The sequence below is a fragment of the Camelus bactrianus genome, chromosome 7, assembly GCF_048773025.1.
Source record: "Camelus bactrianus isolate YW-2024 breed Bactrian camel chromosome 7, ASM4877302v1, whole genome shotgun sequence".
Taxonomy (NCBI): Eukaryota; Metazoa; Chordata; class Mammalia; order Artiodactyla; family Camelidae; genus Camelus; species Camelus bactrianus.
In genome coordinates this window covers 22,023,212-22,045,334 of record NC_133545.1, presented here as the reverse complement: position 1 = coordinate 22,045,334, position 22,123 = coordinate 22,023,212, and the positions used below count along the sequence as shown (strand labels likewise).

Sequence of the window (22,123 nt, the reverse complement as noted above, 5' to 3'; positions counted from 1 at the left end):
ATGGGCCAGAAGAGTTCGAGCAGGTGAGGCTGTTTGGATTGAGAATTTGGGGCCCCAGGCACCCAGAATGGAGTCTAGAGAAGAGTGCTCAGGGTCCAGGTGGGCATAGTCCCTTGGATCCGCAGACTCTTCAGGAGTGACTGAAAGAGGGCCAAAGCAGGATCCTGTAAAGTGCGGGGGCCCAAAGCAGGGGTCTCTCGTACCTGGGCCGGGGGCGATCCTGAGACCAGACCCTTAGGCCTTGCTGGAATTAATTTCTCAGCACACAAGAAGAGGCACCAGAAAGTAAACTTATTCTATATGCTAAATCAATTAAGAGTTTACTATCAGTATTAATTCAACTTACACTGATGTGTGGAAACTAAGAGAAACGGCCATCAAGACGTTGCTAAGCAAATAAACAAAATCAGTGTTTCCTTAAGTTTTATTTAAAAAAAAATACCAGCTCTACTAGAAAAAAGTACAGTGTTCTGTAATGAAATGTTTAAAATACATATTTTTAAGCAAATTTTTTCTTTAAGACAGAAAGTCTCAAAGCCTTTAATATAAGAATATGGTCTGTGAATCTCCAATAGGCAAATAAAGTAAGGTGATATTTTCCATACTTGTATGGGTGTGTGTGTGTCTGCATGTGTGCATGCACACCTGTACACACATGCATAATATATCTCTTGGCACTAGAACTCTGAAAATGCTATCAATCAAATACAACAAAACTCACTATTATCAGTCAAAGTTCTTGAGTGCCAGTGACAGAACAAAAGAATTAAAATGGAAGATTATCACAGGAGTCTTCAAGGACAAGGCTTGGAAAGCAAGTAGTCTGGGCAGTAGAATCCATAGCAGGAACAGCACCAATCCTTATGCTACTGATACTGAAATAAATTAATTCCCAACAGTTTCCACTTCCTTATGCCATAGGGAAATGCTCACAAATAATAAGTGAAAAATCAAAACCAGGATGCAAAAGCACATGAGCCCAAGTTTATAAGAAAGAAAGAAAGAAAGAAAGAAAGAAAGAAAGAAAGAAAGAAAGAAAGAAAGAAAGAAAGAAAGAAAGAAAGAAAGAAAGAAAGAAAGAAAGAAAGAAAGAAAGAAAGAAAGAAAGAAAGGAAGGAAGGAAGGAAGGAAGGAAGGAAGGAAGGAAGGAAGGAAGGAAGGAAGGAAAAGAAAGGAAGAGAGAGAGAGAGAAAGAAAGAAAGAGAGAAAGTGAGAAAGAAAGAAAGAGAGAAAGAAGGAAGAGAAAAAGAAAAAAGAGAGAAAGAGGGAAGAGAGAGAAAGAAAGAGAGAAATGTACAGAAACAGTCCTAAGAAGGCAATACAACAAAATGTTAACAGTGCTTTTTTACTGGGTGATAGAACTATAGGTAATTTTTATTTTATTTATGTACATGAATTACATTTGTAATTATAAAAATAAATATTTTTAAAACTAATCTTTCCAAATCTAAAAGAAAAATTATTCTAATGCCAAAATTTTGTGGCAAACTCCCTGTCCACAATTTTCAAATTCTTCCTGATTTCATAAACTCTGATAATGAATCTTTCTAATCATTAGACGATCATTTAAGTTCCATATTACCTGAGAATTTTTGAACCAATAAACATTTTAAAGCTCTTTCTTGCCTTTTATATGAGTAACTAGGATATTATATAGAAATCTCAATTCTAGTAAATTATTGACATTAATTGTATACCAAATCCCTATTGTCAGTAATTAGTTGAGTTTCACCACTAGTCAGCACTATTGGTAGAATATCATAACAAGGAACTCTAGATAACACTTGCATATAACTTCAGATAATACAGCTTCACAGGTAATTTCACTTTTCCCAAACAAAATTACCTCTTTATTAAAATAGCAACATAAATATTAATAAATGTGTTCTTTATTAAAAAGAAATCAGGATTAACAATAACAAAACCCTTACAACACTATCCTAAATAACGCCAGTCAAAAATGAAATAAAAACAGTAATTATAATCCATTATTTTTTAAATAGCAACAATTAAGAGACTACATACCAAAACTTTTGAGATGCAGTCAGAACTGTGCTCAGAGGTAAATGTATAGCCTTATGTGTCCTATTATTAAATAAGAAAGAAATAAAAATCAATGAACTAAGTTATTAACTACAAAGAAACATTCAGAAAACAACAAAATAAATTTAAAACAAAGAAGGAATTTTAAAAGACTAAAAGTTACATTAATGATGTGGAAAATAGAAAAAATAGGTAAATGTTGGTTCCTTTAAAAGACTGGCAAGTCTAATAAAAGAAAAAAAAATGCAACTAAATAGGTTAGAAATGAGAAAAGAGCTACAACTATAAACACAGAGAAAAATATTTTTAATTATAAGATTATATGTGAAAGACTGCTAACAGATTTTTTAATTCCATGAAAACACATAATTTTCTTTAAAAATGTTATTTTTTAAAATTGATACTCAAGAAATAGTACTTTACCTGTCTAAGCCAAAACCATAGAAGAAAATTTTAATTTTTTTCAGAGAATTATCTTCCACTCACTTACCCTGAAAAAAGGTTGGGGCTATGGATGACTTCCTCCAAACCTTCAATGAATAGGCAATTCCTATACTCCTAGAGCATAGAACAAGATTTTTTGAAACTTTATAAGATAGAATTTTAAAAATGTAAAACTACAGTCCAATCTTATTCATGAATACCAATGCAATTATCCCAAATAAAATGTAAGGATCTGATTCAACATTATTATACGGAAGTGGAAAAAAAAAAAAAACAACACATGATGAACTAGGATGCATCTCATGCAGAAATAATGTAAAACTGAGAAATCTATTAATATAATTTATTATAACAATAGGCCATATGATCATCCTAGTTGCCCAGAATATGTTTAATATAATTCAACAACAACTTCCAATAAAATGCTTAGTATACTTGAATAAAGAAACTACTTCCATAGCTTGATAAAGACTTCTATTTCAATCAAAGAGCTAACATTAAAAGCTGGTGAAATGTTAACGGTATTCCTAAAAAGGCAGGAATAAGAGAAAAATTAATACCATCATTTATTTAACATATGAGGTATTAATATTGTAAAGGAAGAGAGACAATTACCATTAATTACACTTCACAATGATTGTCTACTTAGAAGAAAATCAACTAGAAGAATTAATTAAAGAGTTCAGAAAAGTGACCAAATACAGAAATCAATAGCTTGACCAACAAGGAACAACCAGTTACAAAACATTAATGAGAAAATGATCCCAGCAAAGATATGAATTACCTAATAATATAATTAACAAGAAATATTGAGGAGCTACAAAATTATGGAGAAATATATAGGAAGCCTTCAATAACCTTGACATGTGACAAGTTCATAAATGGGAAAATTAATATTACAAAGATGGAAATTCTCCCCCAATTAATCTTAATGTTAAAGCAATTATAAACAAAATGCCAATAGAATGTCTTTTGGAAGTTGTTTAAGATAAAACTAAGGTTTATCTGGAAGAATAAATGCACAAATAGAGCTGAAAATATTTGGAAAAAAAAAGAGTAATGCTTACTCCATTAAAAAGTTAATCACAATAAAGAAAATTATAAAATGACAATAATTAAAACAACATGGTTTAGGAATAGAGAAGGATACAAAGAAATAAAAAAAAAAATTCAGAAACCACTCCAATCATATGTAAGAATTTAATCTTTGATAAATGTAAGATTTTCAAAACAATGGAGAGGGAATTTTTAATAAGTGATGATGGACAACTAAATAAATATTGAGAGACTTAATCACATCTATATCAAAAATAAATTCCATTTGGAGTAAAGATTTAAATCTAAAAAAAATTAAGAGAAAGAAGAAACATAAACAAATATTTATATAACATTGAGATGGAGAAGACTTTTTCAAACACATCACCAAAAGCAGAAATCATGAAAGAAAAGATTTCTCTAAATAAAAAATGTAATATTTCTGTATATCAAAGACATCAGGAATTAAATTGGTAGATACATGACAAGGAGCAAAATATCTGCAGCATATGGAATAAACAAATGGTTAGTGGTTTTAATATATAAAGAGATCTTACATAGCAATAAAAAATAAACAGAAAAATTAGCAAATGTGTTCATTTATTTCTTCAACAAATATTTATTGTTCACCTACTATGCGCCAGGTATTGTGCTAGAGGCTGGGAATACAATGTTGAAAAATCTAGACATCCAGACACAGTCTCTTCTTTCATTCATTCCAGTATGGGAAACACACACACACAAAAGTAAATAAATAACGTTACAAATTGGGATAAGGAATTCAAAGAAACAAAGAAGTGAGATAGTAAATGGGAGGACTATTTGCAAACCATGCTCTGGGCAGGCCTTTCTTAAGATGTTGTATTTAAGCAGTTATCTAAAGGGTTGTGGTGTGGGAGAGGTTAGCCAAGAAGAGCAGCTTAAGCAGAGATAACAGCATTTTTAAGCCCCTGAGGTGCAGAAAAGATCTTGGCATGTTGGAGGAACCAGTGTGTCTGCATCATAGTGTGCAATAAAGAGAGGGAGCATAGATAGATAGGGTTGGAGAGATAGGTAGGGGTCAGATAGTGCAGGACTCCATGAGTCATGGTAAAGGATTTCGATTTTATCCTACTATGTACTCAATTCAATTTAGGAGTAAGGTCATTGTTGCCATTCTATCAAGAATGTATTGAAGTGGGTCATGGGTCAAGAGTGGGAACAGGATCAGAGTGGCTATTACAATGATCAGGTGAGAAAAAAACCGTGATCAGGATTAAGTGATGACATTGAAAATAGAAAGCAGCAGACAGATTAAAGATATATTTGAGGAATAAAATGGATAGATTTTGCTGGTCTATTTGAGGGGAGAGGTCATGAGAACAATCACGGATGATGCATAGGTTTCTGACTTGAACAACTGGTTGGATGGTGGTGCTCTTTACTGTAACAGGGAAGATGGGGAAAACAGGTTCAGGATGAGAATGAGGAATTAGATCTTGGAAGATCTGAGTTATCCAAAGGAAGATATTAAGCAAGCAATTAGAAACATGAGTCTAGAACTTAAAGGAAAAAGTCAAGTGGGAGACAAATTTGTAACTCATTAGCATAAAGCCAGTACTTAAATCCATGGAAATTGCTAAGACCCTCCTGGGAAAGAACGTAGAAAGAAAAGAGGGACCCAATGGAGGAGAAAAACCTCACCTTTTCCAAGTTAGGCAGGAGAAAGAGCATAACACTAGGAGTGAGCAGTGAAGCAAGAAGAAAACCAGGACAGAATAGTGTCTTGAATATGAAGCGAGAACATTTAAAGAAGCTGAGAGTGGTCAAGGTGAGGACAAGAAAGTATCCTTTTGGATCAGGTAATATGGAAGTGACTGGTGACTTTTAAAGGGCACTTTCAGGAGTGGTGATGGGGAAGTCACACTGTGAATTGAAAAGTGAATAAAAGATTAGAAAATGAAGACACTCTATAAGGATAACTCCATAAAGAAGTTTGGTTATGAAGGAGAGCTGAGAAATGGCTAATAGATGGAAAAATATGTGCCCAAGGGGAAGTCTGCTTAGAATGCAGGACACTGGAGCATGTTTGCAGGCTGATGAGAGTGATCCATTCAAGGCAGAGATTGATAATGCAGAAGCAAAGGGAAAACCTAAGGAGAAAAAGTCCTTGAAAAAGGCAAGAAGGGTTAGGATCCAGAGCACAAGAGGAGAGGCTGGCCTTTGAAACTTCCCCCACAAACACAAAAGGGAAGAAGATGGTTACCAAGGTAGCCGGGTTGCTGGCGGAGGGATCTTGTACTGGGAAGGTGAAGTTTGTATGTAACATCTTGTATTTTCCAAGGGAAAATAAAAGTAAACAGGGAGGAGAAAATTTTGAGGAGACGAAAAGGTATAAACAGTAATTTCAGAAGTGGGAAATTGAGAGTACAGTAGGAACAATAGCACCAATCTGAGGTTTGAGATAATGGATTCAAAGTAAAACTAGTTGGCTGTGTTGCGTGATTTTCTTAAAGAAAATGCCCAGTTGTCCCAGTCAGGCCGATGGAAGGCAGATGGTAAGGTTCATCCAGAGCTGGGATTTAACCAGGAAAGTAAACTGGAAGAAATTGAGGTTCAAGACTGCTGAGAGCACTGTATTTCAAGGAGGATGAATTTAGTGATGGATCATGGAATCTAGGATAGACAAGGAAGGAACTGAATCCAAAACAAGGGTGGGGGAAATGAGGTTAATGAATTAACTTTCAGTGGACAAGGGGTCCGGAAGATGGTGACCAGAGTGGAATGTCTGTTAATGTATTAGCTCAGGTCCTCCTAGAAACAGACAGCAAGACGGGGCTCAACTTGCAAGAGTTTTATTGAGGGAACATCCGTGGAGGATAAAGGGAAGGAATCAGGAGCAGGGCGGGGCCTTCACACAAAAATGCGAGTCTGACACCTAGGAATGCAGGAGGGGTCTGGGCAAGAAGAGCCTTAGCCTGCATGCGGCGCGGTTCTAAGAAAGTTTCAGTCAGGCCGCTGAGGAGTCCCCGCGCCACAACCGCGCATTAGGGGAGTCCAGTGGCCTGCAAACACCCCGACTGCGCTCAGGCAAGGACTGGGAGAAGCACCCGCCTCAGTGCGGACCCAGCCGTGGATCCCCTGGGATAACAGTCTAGAACCGTGGGAGCAAGGCTGATTCCGAAGGAAAGAAATGGTCACTGGGGATGAAGTTACAAGGAGGGGACTGGATGTTGTAGTTCAAGTTTAACCAGTTACGCATCACACAACTCCAGATAGTGTGGGATCACCCAATAGTCACTGGGGCTTTGTACACATTAAAACCATCTTCTGGCGGGGGTGGGGAGTGGGGTGGTGAGTGGGGTGGAGCACGTCAGCAGCTGGTTGATGATGGGATTTGAGTTGAAGACTAAACTGGGAGCGAGTCTTTGAAGAACTAATAATGAAAGAAACTGACTAGGAGCTTGATAAATGACGAGGAGGAGGGAAGGAGGATGGTATTGTCCAGCGGCAAGATTCTCAAAGAAGCCGGGATTCTGGCGGGCGGGATGAGGAAGGAGTGCTCTGCGAGCAGCAACGACTAGCAAGGAGGCCATCCTCCCCACCCGCCGGCCCTAAGGCACACTGTCCTCCTGAGGGGCTGCGTGGGAAAGAGTCCGGGGGAAGCAGGTTCCGGCAGAGCACGGGGTGAGGCGAGGTCTGCCAACAGCTGAGGACCGCGAGCAGTCCCGAGCGCTCTGGCGGGGAGGAGAGGCGCGCCGCGGCGAGGCCCGAGGTGCTCGGGCCGTGCGGGCCGGCGCGGCGCGGCGCTCAGGGCGGCGCTGGCTTCCCGAGGCCGCGGGCGGCGTGCTGGCGCTCCCGGGCGGCGCCGCCGCGGAGCTTGGCGCGGCAGCTGGCGGCGGCCTGGCGCGTGGTGACGGCGCCCGCGGGCGGGCAGCGGCTCCCCGGGGCGGCCTGGCGCAGGGCAGCGGCGCTGCGGGGCGACGGCTTCCCGAGGCTTCGGCCCGCACGGGCGGCAGCGGTCCCCAGGGAGAGAGACAAAGACACGCCGGTTAGAAGAGGACCAACGCCCCGGCGCCTCCCAGCTAACCGAGGAGCCGCAAACCCCGACGCAGCGCGATGCCATTTCCGCCCAACACGCTGTGTGTCACGTAGACACGGGATAAAGTGGACTGATCGCAGGAAGACAACACCCAACCGAAGTGTCATAAAAGTTTTTAAGCAATTTAGTAAAACGTATCAAAACCCTTAACATTTTGAATACTCTTTGACTCAGAAATTCTAGTTTTAGAATTTTCCCTTAAAGAATAATTATGAACACATGCAAAATTTTCATACAGGGTCTTCAGTGCAGTATCTATGAAATGACAGGCAAAGAAAATGAAAAAAAAAATTAAAGAAAAATTGAGCATATCCTACACCCAACAATAAGGTGTTCGGTAGGTTAGTCTTTCTCATCGTTTACACTAACCTGCTAATAAATAATGCTAATCTAATCATATGAAAAGGTATACTAGATAGAACGAAAAAAGTCAGTTTCATCCCCATTTGTAGTGTGTGAGGATGTGTGTAAACTGATGTGTGTACATGTGTATACACACACAACACAAGACACATGTATAAAGTAACGGAGAGAAACACTTCAAAACGTTAAGTGGTTAACTTCAGGTGATGAGGCTGCAGGTTATCTTTATATATTTCCTAAACTGTATACAATAAGCATATTTTTATAATAAAAAACACAAAGTAACTTAATAAAAGGAATTTTAGTACATCCTTATGTACCCATTCCATTCTAACTTCCCAAATCAAATTTACAAAAACAATCATTTTATATGGCATAGCAAAGCAGTGGACATCAAAAGATACTAAGAATGAATGAATGGTTCACAGAAGTAGTTTATCTTCCTCAAAAATTCTGAGTAAATCACAGTATTTCAGAGCAGTTTATACCTTAAACATCATGCAGTTAATTAAAACCACTGTCTTTTGTGAAGTTATACCTTATTTCACTCTGTTAGGCATTTCTACCTCAGGGAGAAAAAAAAAAGCTTTCTGGGCTTCTAACAAATTCTAATAAACTTAACTTGTAATCTCCACAGACTTGGGAAAACAAAGTTTGATTTAAAAAAATTATCATACTTTTGAAAAAAGTGTTTTTGATAATACCAATGTTTTAACAATGCATTCAATAATTTTCTCTTTAACTTTAAAGAACTTGGTAGGAGTAAAGCTAAAATATTACAATAAACTAGACTCTAAACTTTACATCTTGGTCTTCCAATCATAACAAATTTAAATTTTTAGCTCTTATCAATACCTAGGGAATCTGTTTTGCTACACTGTGTCCCAAAAAAATGCATAAGGATGATAATAAAATTATACTAATATAACATAGGGATGGGATTCCAGGGCTTTGATATTAAACTGATAGAAAACCCATTAAAACATAAGTTTCAATGATATTTTAACCAAAGTGACCTCAGAGTTGTCAGATTGATTTTACTTAAAGATGAGTAAATCCAAGTTTAAGAGGTTTATTGGAATGTCGCTTAAATAGATGATGACCTAATCAACCACACCAATCTGCAGGTTTCCTTCCCTCTGAAGGTACTGGATGAAATTATCATGTCTCAGAACATACCTTCAGCAAAAAATTATCAGAAATAAAATATACAAAAAAAAATCCTGTGAGGCCAGAAGTTCATGTTAACCAACTGTTTGAAGAAGAAGGGTGTATGAGCTTTTTATAAAGTAGTATCTTTCCAAAACCCTTATTTTACACCAAGTGACTTAACATAATTCAGTACAAATAAGACAGAAAAGGATTTATTTTTGTTGCTATCATCCAACTTTCATTTGGTTTATCATCCATACAGCAATTTGAATTTAATTCAATATTTTTGAGTGCCTCTTATGTCAGACACTGTAAGAATAAAAAAAGGTAACAAGAGATTCCTTCCTTTGAGAAGCTCTATCTAGAAAATTATCTTCAGATTATTCAGATAACTCCAACCCTGGGGCTAACCTGAATCCCTAAATCTCCCACAGTCCTGCCAAAACTTTTCTTCTCATATTCTTCAGATGAGCTTTCTAATTTCCTGTCATTCCTTTGCTCAAATTCATCCAGAGCATCCTATTGTCTCCACACTAGCTAAATTATTAATTTTTAACCTTTAAGGGGAGTCAAGTCTGAGATTCTGATTAAAGATATTGGCTTTGTCCTCCAGAAACATGCACAGAAGTGCATACACCATATACTTTATTTCACTGCACTGGAAGCTGATTTCCTGAACATAAGCAATATATAATAATAACATTTACAAAGGATTATGCCTCCCTCACATTATTATTTTCATGAGAGAAAAATGATGACTTACTGAAAGAAACTTTTAAGATTCTAACTGCTCAATAATAAATCTCAGTGAGATTTGCCTTGAGTTGAAATTATAATATGGTCTTTGACATAACAACACATACATCATCTCTAATTATCAATTGTAACTTTTTTTCTCCATGGCAACAAGTACTGAAATCCTTGACTCATAAAGGTACATACAACCAAAGCAGTATTCCATAGAATGCTTTGTCATGTTAAGGTAGCCTGTGTACTAGAACACTAAATTCCTCCAAGAATTTCAAGTCTAAGTCAAGTCACATTATTTCCTCCGCCTTCAAGTTCAATTAAGACCTGAAAAGGCAGCAAATTTCTTTGTGTCTAGTAGAGAAAACCATCATATTCTGCCCCTATTTCTTGGCAATACCTCTTGGAAAGGTGGTGACAGCTGCTGATATGGAAAGTAACAAGGCAAAATGACATGTGGCTATCCCTTCCTCATCAAAGCAGGAAAACCATGATGTGTGCCTGACATCCCAGGTGTACATCTGCCCTCAGAATGCTTTCATTTTTCCCTGCCATCTGAATAATTATTAGAGACAGAGGGAGAGGTATTACTTTGAAGATGCTGACAGCCTTTCCAGTTTCCAAAGAGTCCTAAAATGAAATTCTTCATCGAAGACATCAGAGAGCACATGAAAACAAGCCTGATGCACTGAGAGACATCAATAGTTTCACCCAGTTGCATGATGAACAGATATGGCATAGTGCCCATTTTTTCCCAAATCTGGAATGAATGATACCATTTGCCAAGCACTGCCTCAATTCTCTTTCGCAGAGCATAATTAAGGGACTTTGCACCAAACAACTGGACTCTCCACTCCCCTAATAAAACACTACTGGTTCCCACCTCTATGCTTTTGTTCTTGGTATTCCACCCATCAAAAAATGTTTTCTCCCTCCTCTCGTGTATTCCAATGCTGTCCATCCCTCAAGACCCAGACCAAAGCCATTCTAGTGAGCTTTCCCTGATTACTGCAGTCTGAAATGATCTATCCTTTTTTATGAACTCCCACAATGTATGCTATCTATGACTGTTCTCAAAGTGTGGTTATGAGACCACCAGTTCCAAAAATGCACCATAATCTGTATTTTTACAAACACCAGAAAGAGCTATGGCAATTTCTCCACCGTTTTCCTAAACCTATTTTTCCATTCTTAGAAGAATAACTTATCCCCAGGTAGATGGAGAGGGGAAGGCTGACAACAATGCTTACTGTTGCCAGGGTGACAGATTGACTTATCTCAATTATTCCTTTCTGTACTCATTTTCACACAAAGTTTGACTTGTCAAGCGTGTATCTGCCAGATCACTAATGTCATTGTTGACTGCTGAATTTACCATCATCATACCTCCAAGCCATGATTGAATGATTGTTCAATCATTGCCTCCCAATTCCATGGCCATCCTATTATTCTAAGGATTCAGATGTTGCAACCATTTTCAAAATAAAAATGAAGGTAAGCTGATTAGATAGAAAGGTCTACAACTGACATCATCTACTCAAATAGGATATAAAATCATCTACATTCTAGAGCTGAGCAGTAACTTGAAGATTATCTCTTCCAACAGATTCACATTATAGATGGGGGAAATGTGGAGAATGGGGTAGTTTGGAACAAGAAACTGAAATTTTTAAAGTATCAAAATCTCAACAAAATGGTAGCAAAATTGTGCAGAGCCAAAAGGGATTGTCCTAATTAGCTCATGGATTCAATACTAATGATAAAGGCAACTAAGGAGTTAAAAGAATAAGGAATTAAACAATGGAAATAACTCAAAACGTAAAAGATGATATTGATCAACCATCTAAAGAAATGGCCCAAAAGACGGTCTTTGACCCAAAGTGACCAAAATTTAACACCAGTTACATTTATTAATAATAGTTATAATTTATTTACTACATGCCAGGCATTGGGCTAAGTGTTTTACCTACAATAGTGCAATTTTATTATACTCTAAAATAGGGGAAAAGTGTGCTAAAGGAAACAGTATATAGTAACTGTAAGAAAAGAAATCAAGAAAGCAAGAGCTGGCCATCTGTCTGTATTCTGGTCTAGTACAAAGGATGCTCTGAAAATTGATGAGTATCTGGTCTGAACAGCAAGTATATTCCTTTGGGAAAGGTGAAGGTATCATACTACCAGAGCTTGCTGATACTAGTCACCAATGGCTGATTCAATGCTCATGAAGAATTTAGTTTTCCATACAGAGTTGCCTACTTGAAGAACATACACTGAATCATAAACATGAGAAGCCAATGGGCCCAAAATATCTCATTACACATTGAAAAACTAGCATGTGGTATCTGTCCATCAGTATCTACGAGGCTGGCTACAGTGATACAGTCCTCAAGCACCCAGTCTCCTTGCTGATGAACTAATAATGGGCCTAGATGAACCAACAGGGCCAGCCTTAGAAAGCAGTGGACATGTCAAAGTCACTTGTGAGGCCTAGCGGGGAGTCTAAACCACCCTGTCTTGCTGTTCCCCATCTTCAAACTACAAAGCTATGTGATTTCAAACACATGCATGCAAGAAAGAACCATTTAATTTGAAATGGGAATAATGGGCAAAGGGGGAACAAAATAGTGTTGTTTCTCCACGTTCTAAAGCACTACCTTGTGCGTTTAGAGCTTAGTTTTTACAGCAGAGAAGGCTGAAAATTCGTTTTTTTTTTAATGGCACCAATAAAGATTTGTTTCATTCATTAAAAGAATTATTAACCTAAGCATAAAAGAAAAAGTTCAAGTAGAACTTGGGCATATAAACTTTTACCAAAGAATAAATATCAAAACATTTGTCATGTCCACAAATACATACAATTTGCAGTTAACTTAGGGGCTTTGTTTCTGTTTGGAGTGTTTTGTTTCTTGGTTTTTATTTTCTGATGACATTTCCATAGGAGAGAGATCTATATAGATACAGCAAAGTCCTAACATGAATCACAATTAGTTCACGATGTCACATCAACAATTCCAAAGTCAGAAAGCAGTAAGAATCAGGACCCTGTGACCAGTGCAGAGACACATAAAAGTTGCACTAACGCTGTGAACCTCAAGGATACAACCTTACTTCTTCTACTACCAAATTTTAACTATTGTGATATTATTATTAAAATATACTTTTAGTCTGATTAGCTTTTTTCTAATCAATAATAGAGTTATAATTAATACTATTTTCAAACAGAATTACTCAGTAAATAATACATGGAGAAGTACTGCCATCTTTAGGGAGAATGCAGGATTACTGACTAATTACCTAAAGTAAAATTCAAACATAAGTTCTTGACCTCAATGAATCCTATCATGGACATTTGGCATGGGACACATTTTTTTTTAATAGATTTGTCTTTTGCAATAGTTTGGTCCAAAAGGTCTAAAATCCAACAGTTATAAGAGGCTCCATTAATCTCTGAAAAATAAAGCAGTAATTGCACTGACAGATAAGTTAGCCAAAACAAATCCTAAATGATCAAAATTAAGGGTATATTTTTATACAGAGGACAATGAGTCAACTCAAGAAGATTAAAATATATAGTCATAGACTGTTTTGAGAAACAGATGAAAAATTATTTGTTATTTGCATATGAGGTTGGAGATTTTTAAATTTATAAAATAAACATCTGTGGTTTAATATTTATAATATCACTGCTTATCACTGGCACTGAGATTTTAAACTGTTTTGTACATACCATACAGGTTTTTATACAAGTTTAAAAGTAAATGATGTCCTTGAAAATTTCACCTGCCATTTCTTTCTCAAATAGAAATATCCCAATCAGCTATTTTTCATAACTAGCAATAATAATTATAGATATTTTACTTATTATTTTTTACCTCAACACTTATCATGAAATAAATCAATGACCATGACCTCTTTCTGAAAGAAATGTGAAATACATTATGTTACGCACGAGGTACTCAATATGCTAGATACAAAGAATAATTTGTCTGTTCACATTAACAAAAACTGGTTATCTAAATGATAACAAATACAGTTTAAAAAAATGGAAAGTTCATGGGCCAAGGGATAAAAATATCTGGGTTCCACAATTTTCAGACATATTGTTTAAAAAATTAAAAAAAAAAAACTAAGGTATAGCAAAGTGCACACAGTATGCTACCATTTGCATGAAGCGGAATATATACATTTACATGGTTATAGATACATAAAACATCTCTTGAAAGCCCAAGAAACTGGTAACTTCTTGACCCTGGGGAAGAGATTAAGAGAACTGAGAGATGGGGTTGGAAGAAAACTTACCTTTCACAGTATATCTTTTTGTACTGTTTAATTTTTTAAACACGTACATGTTATTACCTACTAAAATAATCTTTAAGAGATAGCTGGTCTCTATTCCTGACTTCTTCATTAGCTGCATGTGTGATCTTCTACAATCACTTACCTCAATTTTCTCCGTTTTAAAATGAGGTTTTACTAAATCTCGAGAGTTCCCATTTATAATTCAACAGAATTTTGGCTCAAAAGGAGGTATATAAAAAATGAATATACCAGGTGGCTAAATAAAATGGCTATAAAGCTTACTTTGTAATGACTTACATACATGATATGATAATTATTTCAACTCTGCCTGCCCCATTCTTATCAGGCTATAAAAGCAGCACAGTAAGCAACAGAGTCTGGGAAGAAATTTTGTATTTGTGAACTAGATTATGTTTCTCTTCTTTCTTTTTATTCTATATCAAAAATCAAAATCTGGTTAGTCCTTTTTTATATATATCCAAACTATTAAGATAGACTGTTAAAACGTATTTTGATAAATAAATAAATATTAAAAGTGATTATAAAGAGGTAGAATTTGGGGGGTAGAGTTTAAAAATGGATCCAGAGACAGGAAAAAAAGCTGAAAAATCACACCTATATTCCCATAAAATTAGCCCAAGAATTTCCTAAAAATCATCCATAATCTTCATAAACACAAAAGATATTGGCAGACCCAGGGTAGCCAAGAATAGAGCAATAGAAGGTTTAGACCAGTAAAAGTAGGACATGAAGAGGACACTGAAAAGAAACTAACCAAAACTGACTGACACCTGAAGAAGAGAATAGGGACAGGCCTGATGATCCACTCATTCAGAACCCTACGTGCTGCAGAGCAAAACTGTTAGTCTTGAGTCTCAGAGGGCTTAGAGTCTAATCATGGGGACACTGTAATTAAATAACAATGCAGTAATAACACAAAGGATCAAAGTGAAAAATAAACAGCAAATGTTATGAATCCATCAGAGCAAGAAGTCACCATGGCTTGGGGCCCCAAGAATAGATTCATAGAAGAAATAGGACTTTAAACCCGTGTGTTAAGCAAAATGATGTTGGTAGCAAGGACAAAATAAAGTCAGCAAGGGGAGTCAGTTCTGGTAGTAGGATGATAAATTTAGTTTTAGTCATAGTTTGACTTTTAAATAGCAACTTGGCAAAAAAATGTTAGAAACTATTTTTCATATATTGGGTTGCCAAATTTTCTTGGTAGAATACTATACAGGAGTGATGACATGCTAGAGATATGTCAAAAGTGACTGAATAGGATACAAGATTAACATGCATCTAGATACAACTTTTAATAGGGCAGGGCTCTGATCATACTTATACAGGACATTTGGCAACCCTCTTCCAGTATTTTCTTGCAAATGCCTAGTATTATTTCCTATCACAAACTTCATTCTCGGGAGTCAGCTCCACCCAAAATACATAAAACCAGGGAATCAAGAGGTGCTGGTTTTACTTTTCCATTGAAAAGACTGTGAATTGGGTCTGGTTGATGAAACACAGTGCTGTGTGTTTTACTACAAGAAAAAATACCAAAACAAAACAAAAACTATCTTCTCTCTCAGTGATCTAGTAATCTTATAAAGCTAAATCTTATAAAGCTAATATAGAACCACATAATAACTTTAGGCAAAATATGCAATATGAATTCAAGGTATAATCAATCTTATAGAGAGAGAGTGTGTATGTGTGTGGGGTGTTGTTACTGGCAAAATACTGATAAATCTCATAAGAAACTTCTAAACAAAATTTATCTCTAAAACATTGGCATAGAACAAGAAAGAATATCAACAAATATTTTTAAAAAGGTTATTAAACAAATGAAGTTTTTAATGTAGAAAATATAAATTCTAAAATTCTATTCTATTGTTCATTTTTGTTACAATCCTTCAAACAGCTAAATACACATATTACTTTTTTTTAGTAATCTCTTACTAATTTACTAAGGTGAGAATGAGTATATAGAGGCTTATTAGAGGGGAAAAAAAATCAATGTTTAGGAACAAATTTATTTAAAAAGGAAGACTGGAAACAAGTATTAGTTAAAAGTTTATGATCTAAAATAATTCTGTGCTATAGTAATGTGCCTTGTGTTATCCTGACATGGCTCTTGGGCTTATGCTGATGCCTATGGTTGATTAAAGTTCGAATAACAAGAAAAATAAACCATTTTCAAAGCATTAGAACAGCAAATTTTAAAAGTTTCTTTTTCTCATTTTACTATAGATTATAAAATTATAATAAAATGTTGTTTTATTATAGTTATCCTCTTCTAGTTCAAGTCTGTCAGCATTTCTATGATTGACTTCATCCATAAAATTTGCTCTATTGAAACCTAACACACAGTGGTAATTCTTCCCTTTAAAGGCAGATTTTGAAAGTTAATCAAAAGCTGGATAGCTCAAATGGCATACAGACCTATGCTTTCAGTATTAAGTCACTGGTTTCGATCCCAAGCAGGGCTGATTTCTTAAAAGTCATTCTGCATACCCTCCTAAAAGTATTCATTGGCCTAGACAGGGTAAATATGCTGCTTCATTTCAGTTCTGAGGGAACAAAAATCCCCACTTAAACTCTAGTGGTTATCTAGATGGTAAGATCTAAAGTTTTATTGTCAGGTTCTCCCTTCACAAAGGAGGTAAAAAGAAATAGAGAGAAACCTTCGAGGGCCCTCCAGGAACATACATGACAGTGAAGTATCTAGTTTTCAATAATGGTTATTTTAAATATTCACCAGTCCAAAGAGTGCAGCCTAGAAAAGTAAAATTACTACAATTTATTTCAATCATCTGTTCAATGTTTAATGGCATACTTTTCCCCTTGGAATCTGGCTATGGATACTAAATTACTGAAGTTTATCATATGGATTATGTCAGATTCTATTAGTTTACCCAGATGGCTTTCTCTTAGTTTTCAGAGACAGTTTCTGCCTTAGTCAGAGGCATAGGGACTAAGTGACAACTCCTGGACAGACAGACCCAAGCTATGGGACTCAACAAACACATCTTGTTCAGTCCAAGAACACTAATAATAGCTTATTTTAAAAAATAAGATAGTTTCTTTTTAAAGAAACAATCTTTTAAAAATAGGTCTTACAGATTTTTGAAAAAGCCCTCTAAATACAATATGTAGATTAGTTCACATTGCCTAATGCTATTACAATTTAATTATCCAGCACTTGTTAGAGTGGTATCAAATACACGTTATATTATAGACGTCATATGTGGGGGGGGGGGGGGGTAGGGGTGGTGGTGGGGAAAAGACAGAGAACCAGTGCACTAACCAAACATCATTTCCCAAATGAAGAACTGAAATAGGAAAGCACTGACCTAAATTATACAAAAAACCAAGAGAATGTGAGAATTAGTATGATATATTGATTCTATTTATTCTTTCCTGTAACCTCTTTGAAACCTATGGCTTCAACAACCACACGTACACGAATGACTCCTAAATCTCGAGTCCCTGGGCAATCTCTCCTGACCTCTAGTCTGTATATCCTACTCACACTAAGCATCTCCAGTTAGATGTCCCACAAGCACCTCACATTCAACATGTTTGTAGACTTTAATCCAACGCTTCCCCCAGGAAAGGTGTTCCCCCTCCCATGTTCCATATCCTGAAAAATGGTACCATCCACCTGCCTAGCCAGAAAGCCCAAACCTGGGAATCATACTAGACTGTCTTCATCTCTGCTGTCTGGGAAATTCCACTTCTGAAATAATTATAGTATCTGTATCCATCTCCATAGTCTCAGTGCCATTATCTAAACTGAGGCCCTGATCACTTTTTACTTAAATTTCTGAAACTGGCTTCTATTTGATTTCTCCACCACAAATCTTACCCTTATCCCATCTCCAATTCAGTCTCCTCAGTGCTATCAGATGCCCCTGGCTTAAAATCCTTCCACAACTACCCCTAATTTTGGAAATATGATTCTTAACTACTCACTTGGTATATAAGATCTTTCTTGCTTTGGTCGTATTCCTTTTTTAGTCTCCATGTGTTCTCATGTCCTCTCTACCTACCTGGAAAGTTTTTCTACCTAGCTAACTCTTAAAACTTAAGTTTAAAATGATGAATCAATTATGGAAAGCCTTCACCGACCACTAAGTGTGCCTTAATATTCCACTTCTGTGTATCTTTGTAATGTATTCTTCTTCCTCAGCACTTGAGAGAAGAAACTGTATTTCTTATCTCTATAACCCTAGGACCTAACTCGGTGCCTCGCACAAAGCAGGAGCTCAGTACGTCTACAGAACGGATGAAGCAAGTCAACCTAAGACAATGAAATCTGAAGACTTATGAAATTCTGACTTTTGATACCTGAGCAGGCTCCACGGGGAGGGGAAGTTTAATTTGCTTATTATTATTCATCTGTCTCTAGATAATATTTAATTTTTTTTTCATTTTCCATTCAATAGAAGTTTGCTAAATTAAAATCTTTAATCTTTAAAAGGCAAATAAATACCTCATTTCAAACACAACTAGTCCTACAAACAATAAACACTTTAATTAACACGATACAAAGGCCTGCATCACTCAAGAGGCTAAAAATAAATCTGGGTTAACTCAACTTAGCAAATACCTGTTTGCCTGCATGCCTAGGGCACCACCTATGCATTAATAACAGGTAAATCTAGCTGCCACCATCTACAGCCCCCAAATCAACTGTAGTCACATCAGCATTAGTTAAGTACGGGGTAGTATAATTGTTGACTCCCACTCTCAGGGAAATAAATGCAAGTGGCAGAAGGGAGAAGCCCATTACTATTTCACAAAGGCTAGAACTACTGACCAAGGTCCGTGAAAATGCAGGCAGATTCTAGGACTCTGTAACTTTTCTGCTTTTACTATCTCCTGTTTTCCTATACTAATAAGCTAGCTATAATCCATCCACTCATTCGACAAATGTTTTTTAAGGATTACTATGTCCTAAACATTGTGCTAGGCACAGGGTCTACATAACTCTCCCCAGTCTCTCACATAAACCTCTCCAGTGGGAATAAAGACATTAAACAAATCAATGCACAAAGATAAACATAACTAAAAACTACTGGATGACAACAGGGAAAGGAACATGAAACAGAACCACAAGAGAGACTACTTTAGACTGTCTCTATTTAGAAGTGACATTTAAGCTAAGACCTGACAATGAGTAACTCAGTCAAGCAATGAACATACATTAACAACAGATCTGTATTTTAGGAAGACAGTGTGACAGCAGCACGAAGACAGATCAGAGAGGTGGTCAGTTTAGAGACTACTGCAGTAGTGTAGGTAAGAGATAAGAGTCCAAACTAAACTACTAAAGGTGGAGATGGCAAAGAAGAGCCAAATGTGAAAAACATTCAAAGGCAGGATGGGCAGGCACTGTCACTGATCAGGTAAAGAGTGTAAGGGAGAGAAAGAGTCAAGGTATTTCTTAGGATTCTAACTCGCCCAGGTAACCAGGAAGGTAGGAATGTGAATCATTGAAACGCGTAACACATAACGTAGGAGCAAGTTCAAAGGGAAGACAGTAAGTTTGCTTTACTGAGTTTCTGTTCCTTTAAGATATGGAGAAACATCCATGTGAAGATACCTGACATGTAACTTTGAAAACAAATGGTCTTATAATTAGAATAGCCAGGCTAAAATATAAGTCTGGGGTCATCTTCACAGAAGATGGAGGAAGGATCAGAGTTCACAGGAGCATCAGTTTGATAAACATTTATCAATATCCACCATGTTCAGGTACTTACTATGCTAGGTGCTAGGGGTATAAAGAAAAGACAGGAGTCCTACACCTAAGATGCTTATAGCCTAGGGGAGAGACACAACTAGACAATTTCAATAGAACTCTGATCCTTCCTCTCTTGCCACTGGCTTTTATTTTGTTACTAGGCCTTTAAATGTGGATCAGAGTTTCCTTACTTTTTCTTTTTTTATACTCTGTCACATTCCTCCATTCTTAAAGCATCACTTACTACTTCTGTTATTGAATGCTTACTGTGTGCCAGGAACTATCCTAGGCCCTGGGGAAGCAATGGTGACCAAGGCACAGGTCTCCTAAGAGCTTAATGGAGGAGGGAGACAATGAAACAGACAATTACAGTACAGTGAAACAGTGCTAGGCCAGAGTAGCATGAGACCACATGGACGTCTGACAGTGAAAGGAAGGCGCAACAGATGGCAGTAACTAGACTGAAGGTAGTCTGGAAGGGAAGTTCACTTTCTGGCTGAAAGGAATTTGAGCATGTTTGTAGGTTGAGAGTGAGAAGTTGGTACAGAGGGAGACAGAGATGGGGAGAGGGAAGAAAAGGAGGATTGCTGGAGGAAGGACCGAGAAAGATTAACAAGGGTAGAAGTATTGGACTTGGGAAAAAAAAAAAAAAAGAACACTTCTTCATTCAAAGAACCAAAGAAGGAAGAGAATATAATCGTGATGCAGAAGAGGAGCATAAAGAAATCTTCTCTGCGTTTTGCTATGATATAGGCAAGGCTGCCTCTTATCAAGGAAACAAAACAGGACTGGAGGCTTTGAGGACAGTTTAAAAGTTCTGAAGTAGCAATGTGAGAATGGGTAAATGAAATAACTAACTAATTCTAATTCCTATGACCTGCAAGTGGAATCAAAGTGAAGTGTGAGCTGCATTTCACAGAATTCAATAGGCATGAATTAAACAAAGGTAAATCTTAAAAAAAGAATTACCAAAATATCATTAAATGTACACCCATATAGTGTGTAACTGATTATGGATTATTTATCAGAGTATGCAGTCAATACAGCACTCCCATAAGTTTGAATTTGTCACCACTACTTAGTAACAACAGCAGCAGCTAGGCGGCACAAACAAAAAGTCAAGAAACAGAAGCCGGCAGAAACAGAAACAGAGGAATTCACAGACAGAGAAGCTATATAGATCAGAAGATGAGGTAATGAGAAAGCTTAAAGGCAAAGACATATTGTGTACTAATGATAAGCCTGAAGATAGCTGATGTAATGTCCTTCCTTCCTTCCTTCCTTCCTTCCTTCATCATTCCCTTAGCACCTGTTATATGCCAGGCATCCTGTAAAACATTAGTGATACAAAGAGAAGACCTAATTCTTGCTTATAAACTCAGAATGTATTCTTGTACCCATAGCCTAGTGTTACAAAAAGTCATAATAAAACTGAAAGCTGTTCTGAGTTTTGCTACTCAAAACTATTCATTGTTCTAAAACATTAATCACAAAGAAGCAAAATTGTATCAAAAAGTTCAACATATTCTTGAACAATCAGCAAAAGGTACTGCCAAAAATGGCAGCAGATTAAAGACCCATAAAGTAATATGTTCTAACTTAATAAACTGCTGTCTATCTTGGCCTTATCACAGATGTTATGTCTGACTTTTCCTTAAACGGTTGGATTAATACCAACAAAAAGGCAACGGACATCAAATGGCAAAGCAAGATAACCAGAAACTATTTGGCAAGTGCCAGAAAGTATTTTGGCAGCAAACTGATAGCAATTTTAACGATCACTGTAACAGTATTAATACATACTTACTGAGCTCTTGAGCCAGGCATTGTTCTAAGTATATTACATACAATATACCACTAAACTTTTATAAATTCCCACAGCAAACCTACCTATAAAGTAGTTTCTTATGCTATCATTTTACAGATAAGAAAACTGAAGCTTAGGAAAACTAAGTAACCTGCCCAAACTACACAGTTAGTAAGTAAAGGAGCCAGGACTGGAACTCAGGTATGCATGACTCTTAAAAATTCATGCTTTAACTACCGTGTGATTCTGTTTTCCAGACGAATGGAATAGTGCCAGACACATGATGAACACTCAGTAGTGCCTGTCACTGAAGGAATGAATGAGAGGATATAAAGCAGCTACTGCAGAGTAAGCCCAAATGTGGGAAATACAAGTTGAAGAGCAAAAGCGATAATCTAAGGAT

General features: G+C 36.7%; 1 protein-coding gene across 1 annotated transcript in view; it reads right to left on the bottom strand.

Moving 5' to 3' along the window:
- Positions 1-7,171: 7,171 nt before the first annotated feature.
- The window catches only part of ZNF800 (zinc finger protein 800), a 42,299-nt gene continuing 27,347 nt past the window's right edge, over positions 7,172-22,123 (bottom strand). The window contains exon 6 of the mRNA XM_074367132.1: positions 7,172-7,498. Coding sequence (XP_074223233.1) covers positions 7,312-7,498 — 187 coding nt within the window. The 3' untranslated portion in view covers positions 7,172-7,311. The remainder of the gene's footprint in view (positions 7,499-22,123) is intronic.